The following is a 19,603-nucleotide window of genomic DNA, read 5'->3' as shown; positions in this document are numbered from 1 at the left end:
TTTGTTAACAAAACATAAATTTGGTTCAGTTGACAAAAAATGTCAACTATTTCAAATGTCAATAATACATCTCATTAAAACGTTACTTATTTATCAGAAAAAATGAATATTGTATATGGCAAGCTGTGTAAAATTTCCTATTGTTACCTTCTACAAGGTTTATTTTAATTAACAGCACTGGTTAAATGATGCTCCTATTATGGAATTTTCCATAGGCATAAACAAGCTTGCCCTCTGATGTTGTGACATCCATTCAGAATCTTTCTTCTCATTAAAACTGATTGAACTAATGTCTATGTTAACTTTACAAAATGTGAAAATTAAAATATTTATTAGCAAAAGCATTACAAATCAAAGTGCCGATGGCACCTGCTGTTTTTGATTCTTGTAAAAATTTTAGCATGAACAAAATTTCATAGATTATATAAACTTAAATAAAATTGTGATGGTACATTGCATTTTAAAAACTATTAAGAACTGCCCTTTTTAAATATGTATAAACTGAAAGTCAATCTATACTACTCATCCAACTTCACACACATTTACAAATTTTGTTCTAATTCCCCCAATTTTAAATCTATCAAAAAATTAATATATAAAAAAGCTATATTAACAGAGTATTTATCCTACATAACAACTACACTTAAATAAAACTAATATCATCTTAAGAAAAGAATTTCCTTAACACAACCAAACACTTTTATCAATTTTAATTGGTTGAAATCAGTTATTCACTTCCTGTTTATAAATGGAAAAATAATGATAGGAGGGATAATTGACTTATAAGTGTGTTAAAATGAAAATATTTAACACATTTTATCCTTTCGAGTTCGTATAGAAATTTTCTATTCCAGTGCTGCTAAAAAAGACAAAATCAATAGGACAATGCAATGCAAGAAGCTTTCCTTTGCTCGATCATATATTAATTTTGCTGTAATAAATTTGGTAAGGGGTAGAGGTATAGATTAGAAATTCAATTTCGTGAGTACATGATACTGTCAATCATTCACTCTGCAGGCTGATTTCATTTTGTCTAAAATATTTAGCTACTTACATATGTAGCTTAAAGAAAAAGTAACATTATCTCAATAAAAGAAAATGAATATATGAAAATGCTTGCTTATATTGTGTGCATGTAAGTAACATATAACACATATGATTTTAAAAAGCATTAGTAAATGCCTACACATTCACTTCTGCCTGTTCATCCCCAATTCTAACTAGTGTCTCTCTGAAAGAGAAGTCACTTCTCCCAGTTTTTTCAAGTAGCTTGAGCCCTGTAAATGTAAATTTATTACTAAATATCTTTTAAGGCCAAAAACGAGTCCCTCAAATCTTCATTTGATATGAAAACTAGACCTTAATATAATTTGCATAAATAATAGAAATTTCTGAGCTTATAAATTGCAAGAAACATATTTTATTGTTATAAAATTGGATTAAATGCTATAAAAGGAATTACATTTGGACTACATTTTAGTGTAGTGTTCAGAAACAGTAGGGAAGTTCCAGAGATGGACCGGTGACAGGTATTTTTATCCTGAAGGATCAAAAACCGAAAAAAGGCAGTGGCTCCTCTTCATTTTGAAAATGGAGGGATTTTATGTTGGTCAGACACAATACATGTTACAGAAGTTATGATGGCTTGTGCAAAAGTTGATGCATCATCTTTACCAGATGGTTAAAAAATATGTAATAAAATCTTTGACGAAATTGTAAATATCCCAAGTGTTAAGAAGTACTTCAAAGGATGTTCTTAAAATTGTAGTTTCTACAAAGGACCAGTGTGAATGGACATGTTTCACATGTATGGAGAAATTGCATAACCAAGACTAACTAGCTTGTGACTGCTGTCTGGAATGACAGCATTATGATTTAAAATGTGGCAGACTGAATCATGTGTAAAACAATCTTTCTGTATGTCCAAGCCTTGGGTTAATATTTTCATTCCGGTGGGGTTGTCTCTTTGACATATACACCATACTTATTCTTGTTATATTTATTTAAAATAGCCTTTCAAGTTTGTTATGTATGTATTTTGTCTTAAACCTGAATGATTTGTAATCGATATTTGCTACATCAGATACAATTAAATAACTTCAATTGTATTTGTATCATTTTACATATATGAATTTCTCACAATGTCCACATTCAATACTAACGTAATGATTCTGTGTGTTATTGACTCAAACCGAATGAGTGGACAATTAGCCTGTTGAGGCTCACATCCTCAAATGCGTGGACAAGCAGCCAAAAAAAATATTGTGCAATGGTATTACAAGTCTAGTCATCAGAAGCCAAGTACAGTCAAGTGACATCATATAACTTGTCATCAGTGCTTAACCAATATTAATACAAATTAAAGTAGCTAAATAAATGTATATTTTGATTCTGTACATCTCCGATATCATTCTACAGTTTAACTGTTCCTTCTTATCAGAGAAATTAAAAGATAATATAATTAAGCCCATTATAGTTAAGTGTTCTCCAATAAAACGAAGAAGTTATAGAGCAAAGAAGAAGAATATTTCCAAACACAAACACATTGATATCATGTAAAGGTAAACAAGTGATGCAAGTGTAGTGTTACAATTGTCAATTTGTGATATCCGAATTTAATGACGATACACAAGTTACTTTTTAATCTAGTGATGGAATGGCCATTATACCTGATTAAGCTAGATTCTCATTTCTCAATTTATACTGATCGCTTGTGGATTTCTTTCATGTCCTCTTTAGTTTAAATCATTTTCGTTTCAAAATTTTCGACAAAATGGCGCTTTAAAGCGCATGAATGACATTTGGTCTCAATCCAAGAAGCGTTTTCATTTAAGGTTAAACAAAATTATAATCAGCTGTTTCGAACTCGTCGGTCATTTTCAAAAGTAACAAAATACTTCGCAAGGCCCAATATTGATATGATTCATGTTGCACATAGGTGTTTGAGCCTAATAAATATTTTTTTTAATATGAACAGTTGGGACACACTGGGCACAACATTAAACTGTGTGGCTAGCTGTTGCCGAACTTATAAAATTTATTGATGAATAATAAAGATTTAATTTTTTATATTAATAAATATGACATCTATATTCACACATTACAAATAAATATTGATATCATTAAAATAATTATTAACATATTGATAAAAAATTATCAACGTGCTTATAATAATTATTAATTTCAATAAACTGAACGATTTATTAACAAATTTATACATATTATTAACATATAAATATATATTTATGAACATGTTATAAATTCCTTTATTGATTTCAACTGCATGATAAATACATCAATTGTTAATGTGTTTAAAAAGATAGTGATTGTAATTGTTATCAACATTTGCGTACTACCCAGCATGCAGATCTGTCGGAACTACATTTTAATAAATATTTAATAACATGTTAGTAAATCATTCAAATAGTTTATATCAATAAACGATTTATCAACACATTAATAAATATTTATCCACATGTTATCAATTCGGCCATTCATCAATATCAATAATTGAATTATGCACGTTGATAATTATCACACGTTATCAAATATTTATTGATATCAATAAATGGAGAATACATTCCACAACGGCTTGCCATAAAATTGGCGATAGAGATTTTAATTTGGCATATTTAATACTGTTGAAAATGAAATTAACTCAGTTTTAAGAGGGTTCAATGTCACACACCATTTTTACCACTCATTTATTACGTTAAGATCATTATTCTAGATATGTCAAAAATCATTTAATGCACCCTTTATTTGATAAGGTATGCTGGCTGCATATACAATTCAAATAAAAATGTCATTTCTGAATCAATTACTTTTTGACACTTCATAACAAGCACTGTCAATCAAGTAATGAAAATATGTGTGAAATTAAAGCTATGTCAGTTACATGTTAAAAAAAAACAAATGCTGGTTTAAGTTTATATATTAGCCTGGAGATTCATTCTCTTGTAGCTTGATGATCATTGATTTTTTTTAACAAATGTAATTAAACGTTTTCATTGTCAATCGAGTTGAACTTGAGGAAAGTGAGTGAGTTCTTGTTCAAACACATATGTTAACTTTATAAGTACATGTCTTTCTGTCACCAGATCATGTCAAAGACACCTCTTAGTATTTTTTTTTAAATTCCAGCTGGAATTGAAGGTCCACCCAAAGCAAAATGCAAATTATGCACGTAAGTCATATCGGGCAATACAAAAACAAACATTTAATTCACTGCAAACATTGTTTTGTTGCACATGTGCGAAAGTTTTAAAAATATACTGACTTCATCATCTACTTCAAAAGATCTCATATTTCAATAGAATGTTTCATAAAACATACACCAATAAAGTTTGAATTTGTGGTATTATTTACTATCTTTGAGAAAAAGCATAAAGTAATCAAAGGTAATCCAGTTATCGTAATTACACGATGAAAGTAATAGTAATTTTATCAAGTACACTGCAAAAAAATGAGCAATTTTATTGTAATTGTTATCATCAGGGGCGGGGCAAGGTGAGGGCGTAATGGGCATACGCCCCCCCCACCCCGTTCAAAGAATAAAAAAAAAACAAAAAAGATATCGTAGTCTGCTAAATATTATATCAAATATAACAATTTATCATATTCATTCATTAAACGTCATAATCTGGTTTCTTTTTATAGCGATTCTCGTAATTACGCCTCCTCTGCATAAAATCCCGGATTCTCCCGTGATCATAAAATGTAAAAGTAATTGTAATTTAATCAATTACATTCTAATGTAATCAACCACGACTGTAATACGGACGCAACAACTGGTTTGGACACAATATAGCACAAAATTCGAAATTTGATTACATTTTCAAAATCGGACCAAATATCTAAAAAAGTTCTTCTTTTTTTATGTGATCTCTTTGACCCCTTATAACTCGAAAACAGTAAGAGTTATCTGAAATCTGAATGAAAAACGCAGCAAAACAGGAAGTTTCATAATGAATGCAAATACTTTTTTTCTAAATTGAACCAAAAAATAAGTATATTTTTATTTATTGTGTGGCCCCACTGACCCACCGTAAGAAATATCTGAAATCTGATTCAAATATGTAGGCACGAATTTTCATAAGGAAAAAAAGAAAAAAAAAAAGAAAAGAAATCAGAAATCGGACCAAAAATAAAGGAGTTGATTTCGTAAATACATTACAGTTAAGGACGAGGGAATACCATTCTACGGTCGTATCTTGGCGGAAATATTTAATGATAATTTGATTTTGATGCTTATACATGTATAACTCGAACTTAAAAGTGTAGTGCTCAAAAGAGGACAATGATGATAATAATAACAGGGCAACGCAACTGGAATTTGGATTGTATTTATTTTAAAACTTACAACTTTAATAGTATGTAATCTTATTTGTGTCTAAGTAAATATAAAACAAGATGTAGTTGTTTCAATGTCTGATTTGTTGTTTTGTTGATTTATATGTCGTTAAAAGATCAATAGTCAGTGGTTGTTGGCCATATTTTTTTGCATTAGAGGATACTATAATTGTCCTCTTGCCGGATTATTATTTTCAATTTATTTTTCAAACCTTAATACATAAAATGTCAGATGACCCGATATGTACCCTGACAAAATCATTTCACACGATTTTCACAAGAATTTAGCAAATAAAATACGTGACAGAGTTCATGTTCATGTGAACTTTTCATATAAAGTTCATGTTAAGTGAATTTCACGTGAGCATGCATCAAGTCAGTTGAACGTGAAATTAACCGGAAGCTAAATTCACACGAATGCCACCCGAAACATATATGCATGTGTTCAATATACTGGCAGTTTCTGACCAAATATTTAAGACAACAGACTTGTGACTGTAATCGTGACTTGCCGCTAAGCAACATGGCAATATCCACCCATCCGCCCAAAACATCTTGAGCATCTCCTCTGAGACCATTTGAGGATGCACTGTCATATGCATATTTCCCGCAGATTTGATTAAATCCTATTTTGTAGGTGCTATTGTACTTCACGCTCATTACTGAGTGCTGCACGGAACTTACGGCATCATATAATAATATTGTCATTACTTCTCCAATTTGTTTATTTTTTATCGTTTCCAGCAGAAAGAAATATACTGATTTATGAAAAGAAACATTTTCAAAAGGAAAGTCATCCTGGAGCTTTGAAGTACACTGGTAGCTCGCCTAGATGATGTGTAGGGTTACTGGTTCTATATATCTTCCACAGTTACACTAGACTTTAAAAAAACAACTTTTCTTTAAAACTGTATGTGGTACAGATACCGGGATCAGTGGCATGAATTTAGAAGTGATTACACCAGGTAGACTCAACGCCGGATCCAGACACTTTGAAAAGGAGGGGTGTCAGTCGAGATTTCTCTGAAAAAGGGGTGTTAGGACCTTAAGTGCCATTATTTTTTGTTCATTCTAAACATGAAAATGACAATTTTTGGATTAGCCACTGTACATTTCTGATAATTCATATTGTCGTTCTGAAAAGTTTACCGGAAAAGATACATGTATTTAAAGAAAAATAAGTACTATTTTTCAAGTGCTTAAAAAGACTTATTTATTAGAAATTAAATCATTCCAAGCGGTACTGGAGAAATATAGTTCATTAGACTGAACAACTTTCCGACAATATAATATCAATAATGAAAACCATCAAATGTACGGCAAGATTGAGTAAAATGGGACAAATTAATTTTTACTGAAACCCTGATATCCATTTGTTCAATTTTATCCAAACATTTTGAATAAAGGACTATAATTTTGTAGGCATCCTTCGTGGTTTTGTATCAACCTTTAACACTCTTACTTGGGCCCAAGTATGATACGCCAACAGTGGAATCAGGAAAATATCCAATGTTTAAGGTTTCAACAAGATGTCACAGAGAGTGTTATGCACTACAAAAAATGTATAGTAAACTGAATTAAATAATTCGCTCTTTAAAAATCCTAACTCAAAGTGTGATGAAATAAACTGTTACAACCCGCTTTTTATTCATTTATATTTACGTGTCTAAAATATAATTGTAAAAAAATACAATATCAGTATCAAATAGCGCGGCTTAAGTTAACCCAGCCCAAGAAAATAAAATAGCTAGTCTAATAAGTTCACATATAGTTTCTATTACATTTTTTTGTATTTATTAAACAGAAAAAATATAAATTATTATATATGTATATATACCAAGTTTTTTAAGTCAAAATTTTCTGTTGAAAGAAAATGTAGTTTCTCATTACGTACCTCGTATTGTTCGCTAGTCCTTAAAGTAAAATTCTGAACATATCTACCTTAGCAATGTTTATAAACAAACCAATAACGTGATTTTCTAAATATAGACAAGGGGAAACCAAGTTTATGCTGGTTTACGTCGGTAACAACTGCCAGCGTATTGAACAGTCCAATGAATAGACAAGAAAACGCCTATACTGCGGACTTACACCCCACCTGGAAACGCCTACTTGCAATCAACAGACTAAATATAGTAAAGGGGAATTTTGCACTGTTCGGTAGTACTCTAAGGTTTTTATTCATATTGTGATCTCGGGATTTTAGTCAGAAAGTAAAAAAAGTGCGTTCAAAAAGAATGAGTTGTTGACTTGGAATAAGTAATAACGAAAGGGACTATATCACAATTCTACTAACAGCATGAATCTAATGTCATTAAGTTAAAAAAATATCAATCAAATCAAAAACGAAACATGAAAATTGCAGCAATTGAAATTAAAATACTGCCAAGTTTACTAGAAGAACCTTATGGAACCTCTAACCCTTTTTAACTATGAGGGAGTTTTATTTCTGTATTTTTTTGGCGGTATCTGAAAAAAAGCGAATATATTTACAAACGGGAATCATTCAAGCAAGATATAAAATAATAAACGAATAGGTAGTTAATTGATTTCGTATTACTGAGGGACTTATGTGTGTGGGGGGGGGGGGGGGGGTCACATATTTTGCTGCTCACTGAAAAGGGGGTTCATTTTTTTTAAGTCGAAAGAAGGGGTATCTTCTTTTTACACACAGAAATTCCTGGTCTATATGTTTCAAGGGTGTTCAGTTTTTTTCCGAGGGTAGAGATTATAAGTGTCACATACACACAATGACATTTTATTGTCTCAAAACATATTTAATGCATTATCGTTGTTGTATGTACTGTTTTGAAACGCTAATGTACAAAAAAGGTCGTCAGATTCATCTTCTGAAGATTCCATTCTCTGTTCCATTTCCTCATTGCCTGTGCTATCATCATCATGGTGTTGTTTGTCATTAGTTTCTTGTATTTCAATAACATTAGATTTTGGCATGGATGACTTGAATTTCGATTGTAAACACTTCTAATCATTTCGCTTGCTTCCATTTCTATTATTTGATATCGCAGACTTTGTCTCTATTGTAAATATTGTGTTCTTCAAGAATTCTGATACATAAGGTATCTATACATCATTTTATGTGTTTTTAAGGTAAGTGTTTGCATGTTAAAATTTTAGACTGTTTTGTATATCAAGGTATGAGGGGAATCATTTTTTGTTAAATTTTCTAAGGGGGTCAAACTAGTTTAATGAAATGCTGTGAAGAGATCAAGAAAATTTCATAGGTGTGATTTCAAAATGACCCGCCTACTTTCACAGATGACAGAAGATATCAGCAGTTAGATTTCATGTCTTACCGGTAAGGCAATCTCTTTCCGGAGTAACTGGTGTTCTCTTCCGTTTATTTTTGTGAGAGCTTATATTGCAAGTGCCGCGTTTAGTTTTTTGTATTTTATTCAGTTGTCAAAATTGTGTATGGGGATCGTTTCTATTTCCTATTTTCACGTTTTAGAAATGTTCTGATTAGAATGTCTCTGAATTATCATTCTGTCTGGTTTCTTCTTTATTTTTCCCGTTTAAAAAATTCACACAAACAAATACGGTTCAAGAACCAAATTGTTCTTTTGTTTTTTGGATGTCTTTATGGCCCGTTCAATGTACCTCGGGTTTTATCATAAACAAAGTCCACGTGCTATTGTTTGGCGGGAAATAACGTAAACAAGGTTAACGACAAATAGATGGTAACTCCTAGTGAAGAACGACTTGATTTCTAGTGACAAAAAGCTTCAAACCTAGTGGTTATTTCATATAATTCTGGACCTTATCAAATTTTATTATATAAAACTAGTGGTCGATTTCTCATAAATTTCTATTGGTGTAAAACTAAAAGTCCGAATTTCCTCTGACCCTGCAACCCCCTCCTTTTTATTTGGATATTGATATGTTGGGTTGGGGTCAGAACGATGTGCCATACAAAAAGTTGGAGATTCTGCGGTACCGAGGAGTATCGCCCTTCACACGCTTCGTACGACTTTCATGTTGAAATCGTGTAGGTGGTGCATACCTAGTATTTGGGGTTCATTTTTCTTTATGCTGATATAAGTTTTATCGGCTTTTTGTCATAAAATTTCGGTAGAAAAAGTGAAAGCCTTACCCCAGGGTCAGCAGCCATTTACTTTCGATTTCCAACTTTGTGTGGCGCAAGCGAGATTTGGTCGTATGCAAATGAGATTCCTTCATACACAGATGGTCACGCAAGATCAACAAACACCGCCTTCGTTGTTAGTCTAAACAAGCTTGTGCACTGGAACAACATGGAGTCGATAAGTGTGAATTGGAACACTGGTAGATTTGGAATCAAGGTGGTAAATGAAATGGATCGTCGTAAATTTGATGGACGCAAATTTCAATGTGACTCTTAACAGAAGTTTTAGTAAGTTTCACTTAGTTTTTCATTATTTTTATCCCTTGTCCCCTGCTCTTTGTAATTCAGTTCCCGCAATTTTATTACCAAAAAAATTGAAAAAATTGAACCAAATTATGCGACATGCAAAATTTTGGCTCAGGTTATATATTCATTCAATTAGCACACTATGCCAGCTTATTTATTTCCCCACTGGACATGTATATCTTATCAAGCAGGCGTGGATCCAAAGACTGGCGTACCGGGCGTATGCCCCATCCACCCAAATTGGTAGGAAAACAAATTTTATTACTAGTTTCGCCCCATAATATTTTTGCCTTGCTTTGCACTGCATTTAATTCAATTAACCCCCCCCCCCCCAAACTCAATCCTGGATCCGCCCCTGTCAAGGAACAGTTGCAAAAACTAAGAGCCATAAGATTTCTTCATATGAAATTTATGAAGGCATAACACAAAATGAATTGGATGGCATATGTATTTGTCATAGAGTTAAAAATAATCTTGATTTTTTTTTCAGTGTAACTATTAACAAATGAATTAGGAATGGGAAAAAAGTGAGGGTGTCTTGTCAAAAATGCAATATATCCATGTATTGGAAATGTTATGTGAAATCAATGAATGATTCAAGTCCATTAACAGTTTTGTTTAATTGTGCACATTTAGCATGATCACTAGAATAGACAACTTTTCAATTAACTGGTTTTTGCTTCAGGTATCAAAGAAGGTTGTGCTACCATTCTCCTGGTATCACCAGAATATGTGATTAAAAAGCATTAGAGAGGCATCCTGTCAGAAACATTCTGAAAAAAAATATGTTTAGTTGTATATGATGAGGCACATTGAATATCAGAATGGTATGTTGTATATAGTGACAAAAAGAAATGTATGCAGCACAGTTAGAAATCTACATGAATGTCTTGTAGATGTACATAAAATGGCAATTACAACATGTAACATTACTAGCAAATTAGTATATATTTTAATAACAGCAAACCCACAGTGTACTGGTATCTGCCTCCCATTAACTTATGTTTTACAGTCGACTCCACTTAATCGCATATCGCTTTATTGCATATTTCGGTTATTAGCATAATTTTCTCCTGCACAAAACCATTTCCTATTATTCATTAGGGAAAAAACTGCTTATTTGCATAGGCCTTGCAGGTGCATTTCGGTTTATTGCATAGAGAATTTTGCCTCATCGAGGTAAAGACAGGGTTTCCCAAATTCTATTTTAAGCCTTCGGGTCATAAATATGTCAATCATATTTATTGTTGTAAAAACTAGGTTATCATCAATCAGGAGGTGTTAATAATGGATCAAAAACATAATGGACATAAAAGACAATTTAAATGATTTCTAATTGCATTAAAATAAACAAGCACCTAGGTCAACAATGGCTTCTGACGACATGCCAAACATCACCTTATGATGCGGCTTGGGGTACGGCTTGGGGTATTTTTTGTCCCTATTTAAATTCTTCCGACTACAAATGATTATCAATGTAAATTTAATTTTCTTTAATGAGCTGAACAGTTTTTAGTGAGCTTGGGTTACTAGGCAAAATATCAACCGAAAATCAAGTCATCGTTCATTCAGTACAATGTCTAATGAAATTCAACTACCCTAAGGTGCCCCATACTATCCACACTTCATAGGAATATATTGAGGTCAATGACACGTATAATACACAACTATCAGTGTACAATGGTGATTGAACAGAGGACTGAAAACGCACAGACCATTTCAAATAAGATAAACACAATATATATTATTATTTATTGATAAAAGAACAATACAATGTGAAGGTCTATAACAATTAAATACCAGATCAGAAATGTTGAACAGTGATATCCCTGGTTGATCCACAGTATCGTCATCTTACCTGAACTCACACTTCCGGTAAAATCGTAATTTCGGTTATAAGAATAGCCCGGTTATTTGCATAATTTTTACTGGCAAATAGGCTATGCAATTAAGTGGAATCTACTGTACATGAAAAAGGGCATTTTTTGTAAGGGTTACTTTTTGAGTTGGCACACATTGTATATTAAGTTTTTTTTTTACATTACACAATAAAAAACGTATTTAATTTTACAGGTGATTAGATTTTAAAGAGGACCATAGAAAAGTTGGAATTATTGAAAGTATGATAGATTCCACAATCCTCACTCTAACTGCAACTTCAACCAAAGACATACCTGTTGTATTGGAGCTAAGTGAGGCATCTGATGTGTCAGTTTTATCAAACAATTAAAATTTATATATACATGTACATGTACATTTGTAAATCTGCAAATTGAAACAGCTATTATTTGTGTTGGCTCTCAAATCCTAAAACCACAATGTTTTGTACAGAATGATGTTTTTGGCTTTGATGCACAAAAATGATTTGTAAAGTGGACAGTGTCTTATGTTTTATTATTCTGTCTTTGTTCAATCTCTGAAGCATCAACCATTTTATTAGCAAGGGGAGAGTGATCTTTTAAAAATGTTCCAAATTCCTGAAAGGAATATTTTACTCCTCCATTGAAAAGTAGAATAATAATAATTATATGTTTTCTCAATTACTAAACAAGGCATTTATTTTCAAAATGAAATATTGATTTCAGTTGCTTCTGAATTAAAACTAAATATTTGTGCTTGTACAACATAAATTTCTTATCTGACATCAAATCCCTGCCCCCTAAATCCTACAAGAATATTGTCACTGGAAATTTACTAGTGTATAAACATGTTTTATTTATGATGCATGCACATAGTAATAGAGACAAGTGCAACATTTTGTCTAAATATGTAGGTACTCAAGTAAAGTCCAAATAAAATTTTAATTAACTAATGTGAATGTTATAACTTTCGCCATAACATACATAGGTGAAGAAAACTCCTCAGCAATTAAACAAATTGAAAGAAAATGTGAAACCCTACAATACAAGAATGTATCCAAGTTAGAATAAAAAGCTTTGCCAAATGCAGCATGATACAACCACAGACAATTAAACTCCGCAAGTGTGGACAAAATATTAGTTATTGACACACTTAACATAGAGACTTACAGTTCATTATGGACACAACAAATCATTTGGACACAATATTGCACGTTTTAAAATTCAATATAAGTATAAAGGTCTGCTTTAGAGTGCATTCATGGATCACTTTGTACTTCATTATCTAAAAAAATAGGGTTAATTTGGTAGGCATACTTCTTAAAGCTCTTGTATTTAGGCTAGGATTTCAAATGGCATCCATTGGAAAAAAGGTTCAAAATTGCACCTAGAAACTCATAAAACGTATGAAATATCTGAAATCTGATTGAAACATGTAGGCATGGACTTTCATAAGGAATGTTATAAAAAAAAAACTTGAAAATGCACCAAATATAAAAAAAAAAAGATTTGTTAGGGCATGGCTTCCTTTATAATTTGTAAACTGTAAAAGATGTTTGAAATCTAATTGAAAAATGCAGGTAAGGATTTTGATGTGACATTTTTCCCCTTTATTTCTTGAAATAATACTTGTTTAGGGCCCCTTATTCTTACTTGGCTTTAGTCACAACCCAAACAATCAATGCAAGTCTATTTATTGTGGTATAGAATATTGTGAAGCAATATCATAGGCATTGTTATACTTTTATTAGAGTTGTATTGTTAAATTCAATGAACTTCTTGTTTTAGGACCCATTTATGCCCCTAATTCTAACCTCCAAAATCTATACCAACCTTTCTGTTGTAGTTTGCAACCTTGTTTTAAAATTTATAAAGATCAACCAACTAATACTCAAATTTTCACAAAAACCAAGTGTCTCCAGATGACCACAACAAATCCAAACCAATATACAAGTGAAAAATTTTTGGGTTTGTATAAATATTTGAGATACTTGGACTCTTTTATCTTTTATTGTGACCAAAGAGTATAATTTGGAATTTATGTCCTCATCTATGGTAACTTATTAGGACTTACATGTAGTCAACAGAACCACACTGGTATTCAGTTGTAAGAATCAACCATACATTCATATGAGGTAGTACATATATGTATTATTGATAGTTTTTATAAAATGCAAAGAGATTTTGCTGGATTTTTTTCTGAAAATAATATTAATCTTTAACTTGGATAGAATTTCCAATAAAACTGGGACCCTTTTTTTATTTGGATATCCCAACTCAACATATTCATAACTAATTAAAAAAAAAATTAGAGTTGCAGGATCAGAGGAAATTTGAATGGTCTTTAGCTAGTTGCAAGTACTACATTTTTGTGTAGAAAGTCAGACATGAACATAATGAAACAAAAAAGTTTAAATATGCTATATATAAATCCATGCAGAGATGTTTGGCAGTGAAAGAAAAAAAATATTTCATAAGCTTGATATAATTGGGTTCCCTAAGACCTCTCTTCACCATAGAATCTAAACAAGAAACAGGTATACAGACATCCAGTTCATCACAAATAACACTGCCAGTTAAAATCTAACATCGAAATAACATTATATTAAACTTCAATATAATAAGAATCTAAGCGATTGAAGATTAAATATAAATGCAAAACATATTTATAAACTGCTATGTAAAAATATGGAGCAATTTAAAATCCAGCAGAAAATGTATATGATTGCCCTCTGCCTACCCCGCACCCCCCCAACACACACACACCTCTCAATGCATTTCCAATAAATATTTTAATAACCTGCTCGAAAATTGCGTTTAAACAATTAAATTAGGGTATTCTAAGGATGGGGTGCCACATGTAATATTTTACACATCTGAAAAATAAACAGTTCAACCAAAAGTATTGCAGCAGGATCACCAAACAATTGTAAATTGGATCCAACCAGGTGTGTTCATAATATGTTGTTCCAGTACACACGCTTGATCTCGCGTGACCATCTGTGTATGACGGAATCTCATTTGCATACGACCAAATCTCGCTTGCGTCATGCAAAGTTGGAAATCGAAAGTTAATGGCTGCTGACCCTGGGTTAAGGCTTTCAAACTTCTTTTTACCGAGATTTGATGACAAAAAGCCGATAAAACTTATATCAGCATAAAGGAAAATGAATCCCAAATCAAACTAGGTATGCACCACCTACACGATTTCAACATGAAAGTTGTACGAAGCGCGTGAAGGGCGATACTCCACGGTACCGCAGAATCTCCAACTTTTTGTATGGCACATTGTTCTGACCCCAACCTGACATATCAATATCCATATAAAAAAGAGGAGGGTTGCAGGGTCAGAGGAAATTTGGACTAGTGTAAAAGCAGTCATAAGTTATGACACATTACTGTCAGCGACTTTTGTTTCTCTAACACTCAAGTCGGAATTTTAAATCCGTGTTAGTCAGTGAAACACAGTGCCAGTCGGAATTTTTCACAGTGAAATGTGAGTGTTACACTCACCCAGCTGGGAAATTGTATATTCCAGTTGTTAATTGTGTACAGTGAATCACCGACCTTGGTGAAAAAACACAGAGCACTTTGAAGTTAAATCTCATTGATCTTTGCAGACATTTGGGACCCCAGAAAATCACAAGAAGGAAGTCCAAAGGACATGTGAAAATTCTTGATCTGATCACTGAAGTAGATACTAGTTGATTTGTCTAGCTTTAATCCAAAGTGTCAGTACAATAAAACAGCGGTTGAGACGATTAGCACGTGGTATTAAAGATTGACAAAGTGAAATCTTAAAAAAAAGACATTTATCGTTGATACATAATTCATGACTGTTCTGGATTGAGTAATTATAATTAATTGCAGTATATGTGATGACCAGACACACGTCGGAAACATTGTAAACAATGTGTTCATTTAAATTTCTAAAAAGACCATTGTAAATGTGTGAGGTTCGTCAAGGGATTATTTTTATACAGGAGTAAACCGGTCAGCATCAGTGAAAGTTCGAAACCTTTTGAACAAAACTTACAATTGAAATAAAGATATGTGTAGGTTGTATTTGAGAGGTACTTTAAATAAAAAATTTCTGAGAGTTAACTTGAAGCATTTTAGCGGTTGAAAACAACCAGCTGAGGATGCTGTCTCATCCTTGTTTGGACAACATCTTGTAACTTGTATAATTAGAACTGACAATGTTACCAGTCCTGATTAAGGGCTTCTACTTTACAATTCTCATGTACACATTATCTTGGGACCTGTAATTAGTTTGTTTTATTTCTTGAAAAGTCTTTCAATTATTAAAACTATCAGAATCTAAAAATGTCACCAGACTGTTTTTACAAGTCCATCACTCGAATAAAAAATCAATACTTTCAAAGTGTTTTATTTTTATTCATAAATAATACTTATCAATTTACAAATGCAAAATTGAAATTTCAAAAGATTGCATTATTACGTATACTCAAGATAAAAATACAAAGTAATATTTCTACATGATATCTCTCACTCATTGGACGTAGCGGTAAATAAAAAAAAACAACACACCAACAAATGGTAGACGTGTACCAAATGTAAGAAAAAAATTCTGCTGAATTTTTAATGACCAGACTTTTTTTTTTTTTTAACTGCTCGAAATTACCTGAAAAACAGAAACACAATATACATCGTATCTTACAATGAATTCCATTGTGCCTCATTGAATTTTATGACTGTTGCAATATACAAATGGTCAGTGTTGGGTAGGTGGAATCCGGGTGGTAAACACTCAAAATGTTTGTGTAACAGCGAGTTTCACTCAGGTCGGACTTGTTAGAGAAACAAATGTCGTTGAGTGTAGTGTGTCATACTAGAAAAAAGGATTCTGAGTGGTTGGGATTGAAAATCTGATTTTAATGGGGCATTTTCAGTGGGAATGTGATAAAAAGCAGAGGGGCCCCTGTAATCATGATCACTGCATTCTAATGTTATTACCTACAGTGTACAATAAATTTTACACTTCATTCTGACATGAAATCCTTTACATGCCTTACTCTGATGTCCTTGTACATACACTTCAGAAGTCTTAAAGCAAAAGGTGAATTAAGGCATTTACCAGTACTGAAAACAATGTCTAAAGGATAAATTATAATCATCATTTTAGAATAGAATGGCTCACAGAAACTTGTTCCACCAGAAGATACTGGAGAAACTTGGTAGTATCAGTGAACAGAAGGAAACCTTGACAAGTACATTACACAGCCTTGTTGATGAGGTATACCATAACTACATGACAATGCTGGTAGGCTCTTCACTTCTTCTCGTTTCTTACATGTATATGTGTCAGAAGTATTTTTATTAAAAAGTTTCTATGATTTTTGAAAAAAAAACAAAAATGGTCCAGTGTTTTGTGTTTACATAATTCCTTATTTTAGTGTATATTAGTCTTAGTGGACTTTTGGTACTAAGCCTGAATTTTGTACACTATCTTGTTTTTTTTGCACAAATTTGCTGGATTTATATGTATTTTTCTAAATCCAAACAAATCTTAACAATTTTGAAGATTAAACATATTATGACATGCCTCTGTGAATGTTTAATACATTTTAAGATAATAAAAAAAGGAAAATATTCCAGTGAAAGTTGATGTTTTTGTCTTGTTAATATGATTTTTGGCTATGCCTATGAGGCACTGAGTTTTTTGTACTAATGTCGTGACTGTTTATGATTCACCACCTATTTTGGTAATGTCTCATTCAATGGGAATATCTAAGACTTCCAAGACTTCCTAGAGCACTAGCTAAAAATTCAAATAAATTCTTTCAACTTAGATACATATACATGTACATGGTTTCTGACAGAACAGTTTTATAATAATTATGTTAAATATATTTCTGAAGTGTAAATAAAATTATATTTCATTTTTACAATAGAATATGAATCGTTATGTTCGTTCAAACATGTGTTCTCATCGCAATTAAATCTGAATGAATCTGAATTCACCACATCCGGTTCCGTCATCACCCAGAAACGTACCTGGAAATACAGGTAAGCAATTTAGTTTTAATTTTTGCATTCAGGCTAGAAACCACTAATTCCACTTCCCATAGGCTTCTATGCTAATTTCACAATATTCAATGGCTTCTCTGGACTTCACCTTAACTTTAACCTGCAGAGGACTATATATCAGCATGATTCTACATATGTCAGCTCACAATCCTCAGAATGGCATGTGGGGTTAGCAGGCTTGCAGTACAGTACTGGTCACCGGAAGTAAAGTGTCTATAAATAGCATGGAAAATCCCAGTGTTTTCACAAGATAGGGGTATATTTAGAAATCATTAATTATGGAGATTAGGCTTCACATCACAAGAAGCAAAATGCACCTATAAAATGTACAAAAATGTTTTTCCTTTCAGGAACTGTTTAAATTTTTTAAATAAGATGAGAACTTTTTTCACAGCACTATGAGGAACAGGGGTAATTTCTGCGTAGGACTATTTTTGCGTACGTTCCAAATGTTCATTGGTTGAATTGGTGTCTGTAACCTTCAAGAGAACAAACTCATCGTTAATTTATCATAGCTTATTGTAAAAATTAAATATTATTTTATATACACTCCAGAAATATATTTTAACACAACAATTATTATAAAATCTCTTCTTGAAATTAAAAAAATTCCTTTTTAAGCCATTCATGTTATTTATGAGGGATGTCACTTATGTTCCATTTCTAATAACATATTGATCTTCCAACTTCTATATGTTTGATACATTTACAAATATATTCCATGTCTTTGTTGTATATTTTAATTTCAGGCTAGCACTCAGTTCGCCCGCATCCTACGAGTTGAAGAAGATGGTTTTCTTCTTGGTTCCTACATGGAAATCATGACCATCTTAGACCAATGCTTGAATTCCCTGGTCATGTTAACTGCTGTGGCAGACACAGTTCAAGGTGAGACAATAAATATTAAATATACTTTGAACTTGAGCTACAAATGCAATCAATGACAACCATGAGGTAGTTTGATTTTTAGGACGGATCACTGAGTTTTCATACATTCCAGAAGTAACCGCCATTACTCCTAACATAGTTGGCTCCTTAAGGGTCTTCATACACCACATTGTGAATTTGGTTAAGTAGTCAACAAAATTTCAGGTATAGCAGGTGAAAATTGCCAGCTACCGTCTACTATTGAAAGCACTGAATCATTGGTAGCTTCAATTCAACTGATCTGTGATGGGTGGGGGGAGACTGGATTGATTGATTGTTGGGGTTTAACACCCGAGCAGCAATATATCAGCTGCATTCAGGCGATGAACATAAAATGAATGATAAATGAACATGAAATGATGAAATGAAAAATTGAATAGGACACATGGACAATAGGGTTGACATATTTTGATTGCCACTAAAAATGGGGAGGGCAATTTAGCCTCCTTTGGGGAGTGCAAAGGTTTCCACTCCTATCGAATACCACAGCAGAGTTCTTTAATGAGTGAGGAACGTGGCATCTTTCCCAATACGGTGCACCACTTGTTTGTGATCAGGTTTTCCGCATTATAGCCTTACGACCCCAGAACGTAACACGTGAGGGGTACCCCATTCCACCATCTAGGGCACACAACCCAGTTGCTCTCTGGGCAGAGCACCCTAGCCACCAGACAGGGTTCTGAGAGTTGCCTTTTACAACAAGCTTAGTGCTGCTCTGGGCCTATTCTTTTAACACCTACCTACACTGGGGGTGGGGGAGACTGGTGTCTTCATTACACATTGCAAAATCTCAAATAAAAAACTTCATATCAGATTTTGTAAAATGCAAGCACTGGAAGTCATCTTGAACATTTTAAACATAAAATGTTGAAACTGATCATATTAAAAGATTTGGAGTTATTTTCTAAAAAATACATATCCAAAAACATGGGAAAGATGTATTTCTACAACATTTGAGAAATTCAGTCTCTAAATTTGGAAATTTTCTGATTTGATCAAGAAC

At 32.6% G+C, this 19,603-nt stretch overlaps 2 protein-coding genes across 9 annotated transcripts in view; one reads left to right on the top strand and one right to left on the bottom strand.

Moving 5' to 3' along the window:
* LOC148604298 (nuclear pore complex protein Nup98-Nup96-like) overlaps window positions 1-7,325 on the bottom strand; it is a 40,783-nt gene extending 33,458 nt beyond the window's left edge. For 2 of the 6 annotated variants that reach the window (XM_088550666.1, XM_088550671.1), the window contains exon 1: window positions 2,670-2,826. The gene's annotated coding sequence lies outside the window, so the exon portion shown is untranslated. Of the gene's footprint in view, window positions 1-1,186; window positions 1,278-2,669; window positions 2,827-6,814; window positions 6,904-7,246 lie in introns of those variants that run through there. The other 4 variants (XM_088550672.1, XM_088550669.1, XM_088550667.1 and 1 more) reach the window with 4 other exon arrangements.
* Window positions 7,326-8,343: 1,018 nt separating this feature from the next.
* LOC148604297 (uncharacterized) overlaps window positions 8,344-19,603 on the top strand; it is a 28,983-nt gene continuing 17,723 nt past the window's right edge. The window contains exons 1-5 of one of the 3 annotated variants that reach the window (XM_088548570.1): window positions 8,344-9,745; window positions 10,449-10,590; window positions 11,837-14,810; window positions 16,769-16,879; window positions 18,423-18,561. In XM_088548570.1, the coding sequence (XP_088404696.1) occupies window positions 16,775-16,879; window positions 18,423-18,561 (244 nt within the window). In that variant the 5' untranslated portion in view covers window positions 8,344-9,745; window positions 10,449-10,590; window positions 11,837-14,810; window positions 16,769-16,774. The remainder of the gene's footprint in view (window positions 9,746-10,448; window positions 10,591-11,836; window positions 14,811-16,768; window positions 16,880-18,422; window positions 18,562-19,603) is intronic. The other 2 variants (XM_088548571.1, XM_088548569.1) reach the window with 2 other exon arrangements.

This window comes from Perna viridis, chromosome 10, assembly GCF_037379345.1.
Source record: "Perna viridis isolate PV_CMFRI_1.1 ecotype Kerala chromosome 10, ASM3737934v1, whole genome shotgun sequence".
Taxonomy (NCBI): domain Eukaryota; kingdom Metazoa; phylum Mollusca; class Bivalvia; order Mytilida; family Mytilidae; genus Perna; species Perna viridis.
Note: the sequence above shows the minus strand (reverse complement) of the source record. Positions and strands in the feature narration are given on the sequence as shown.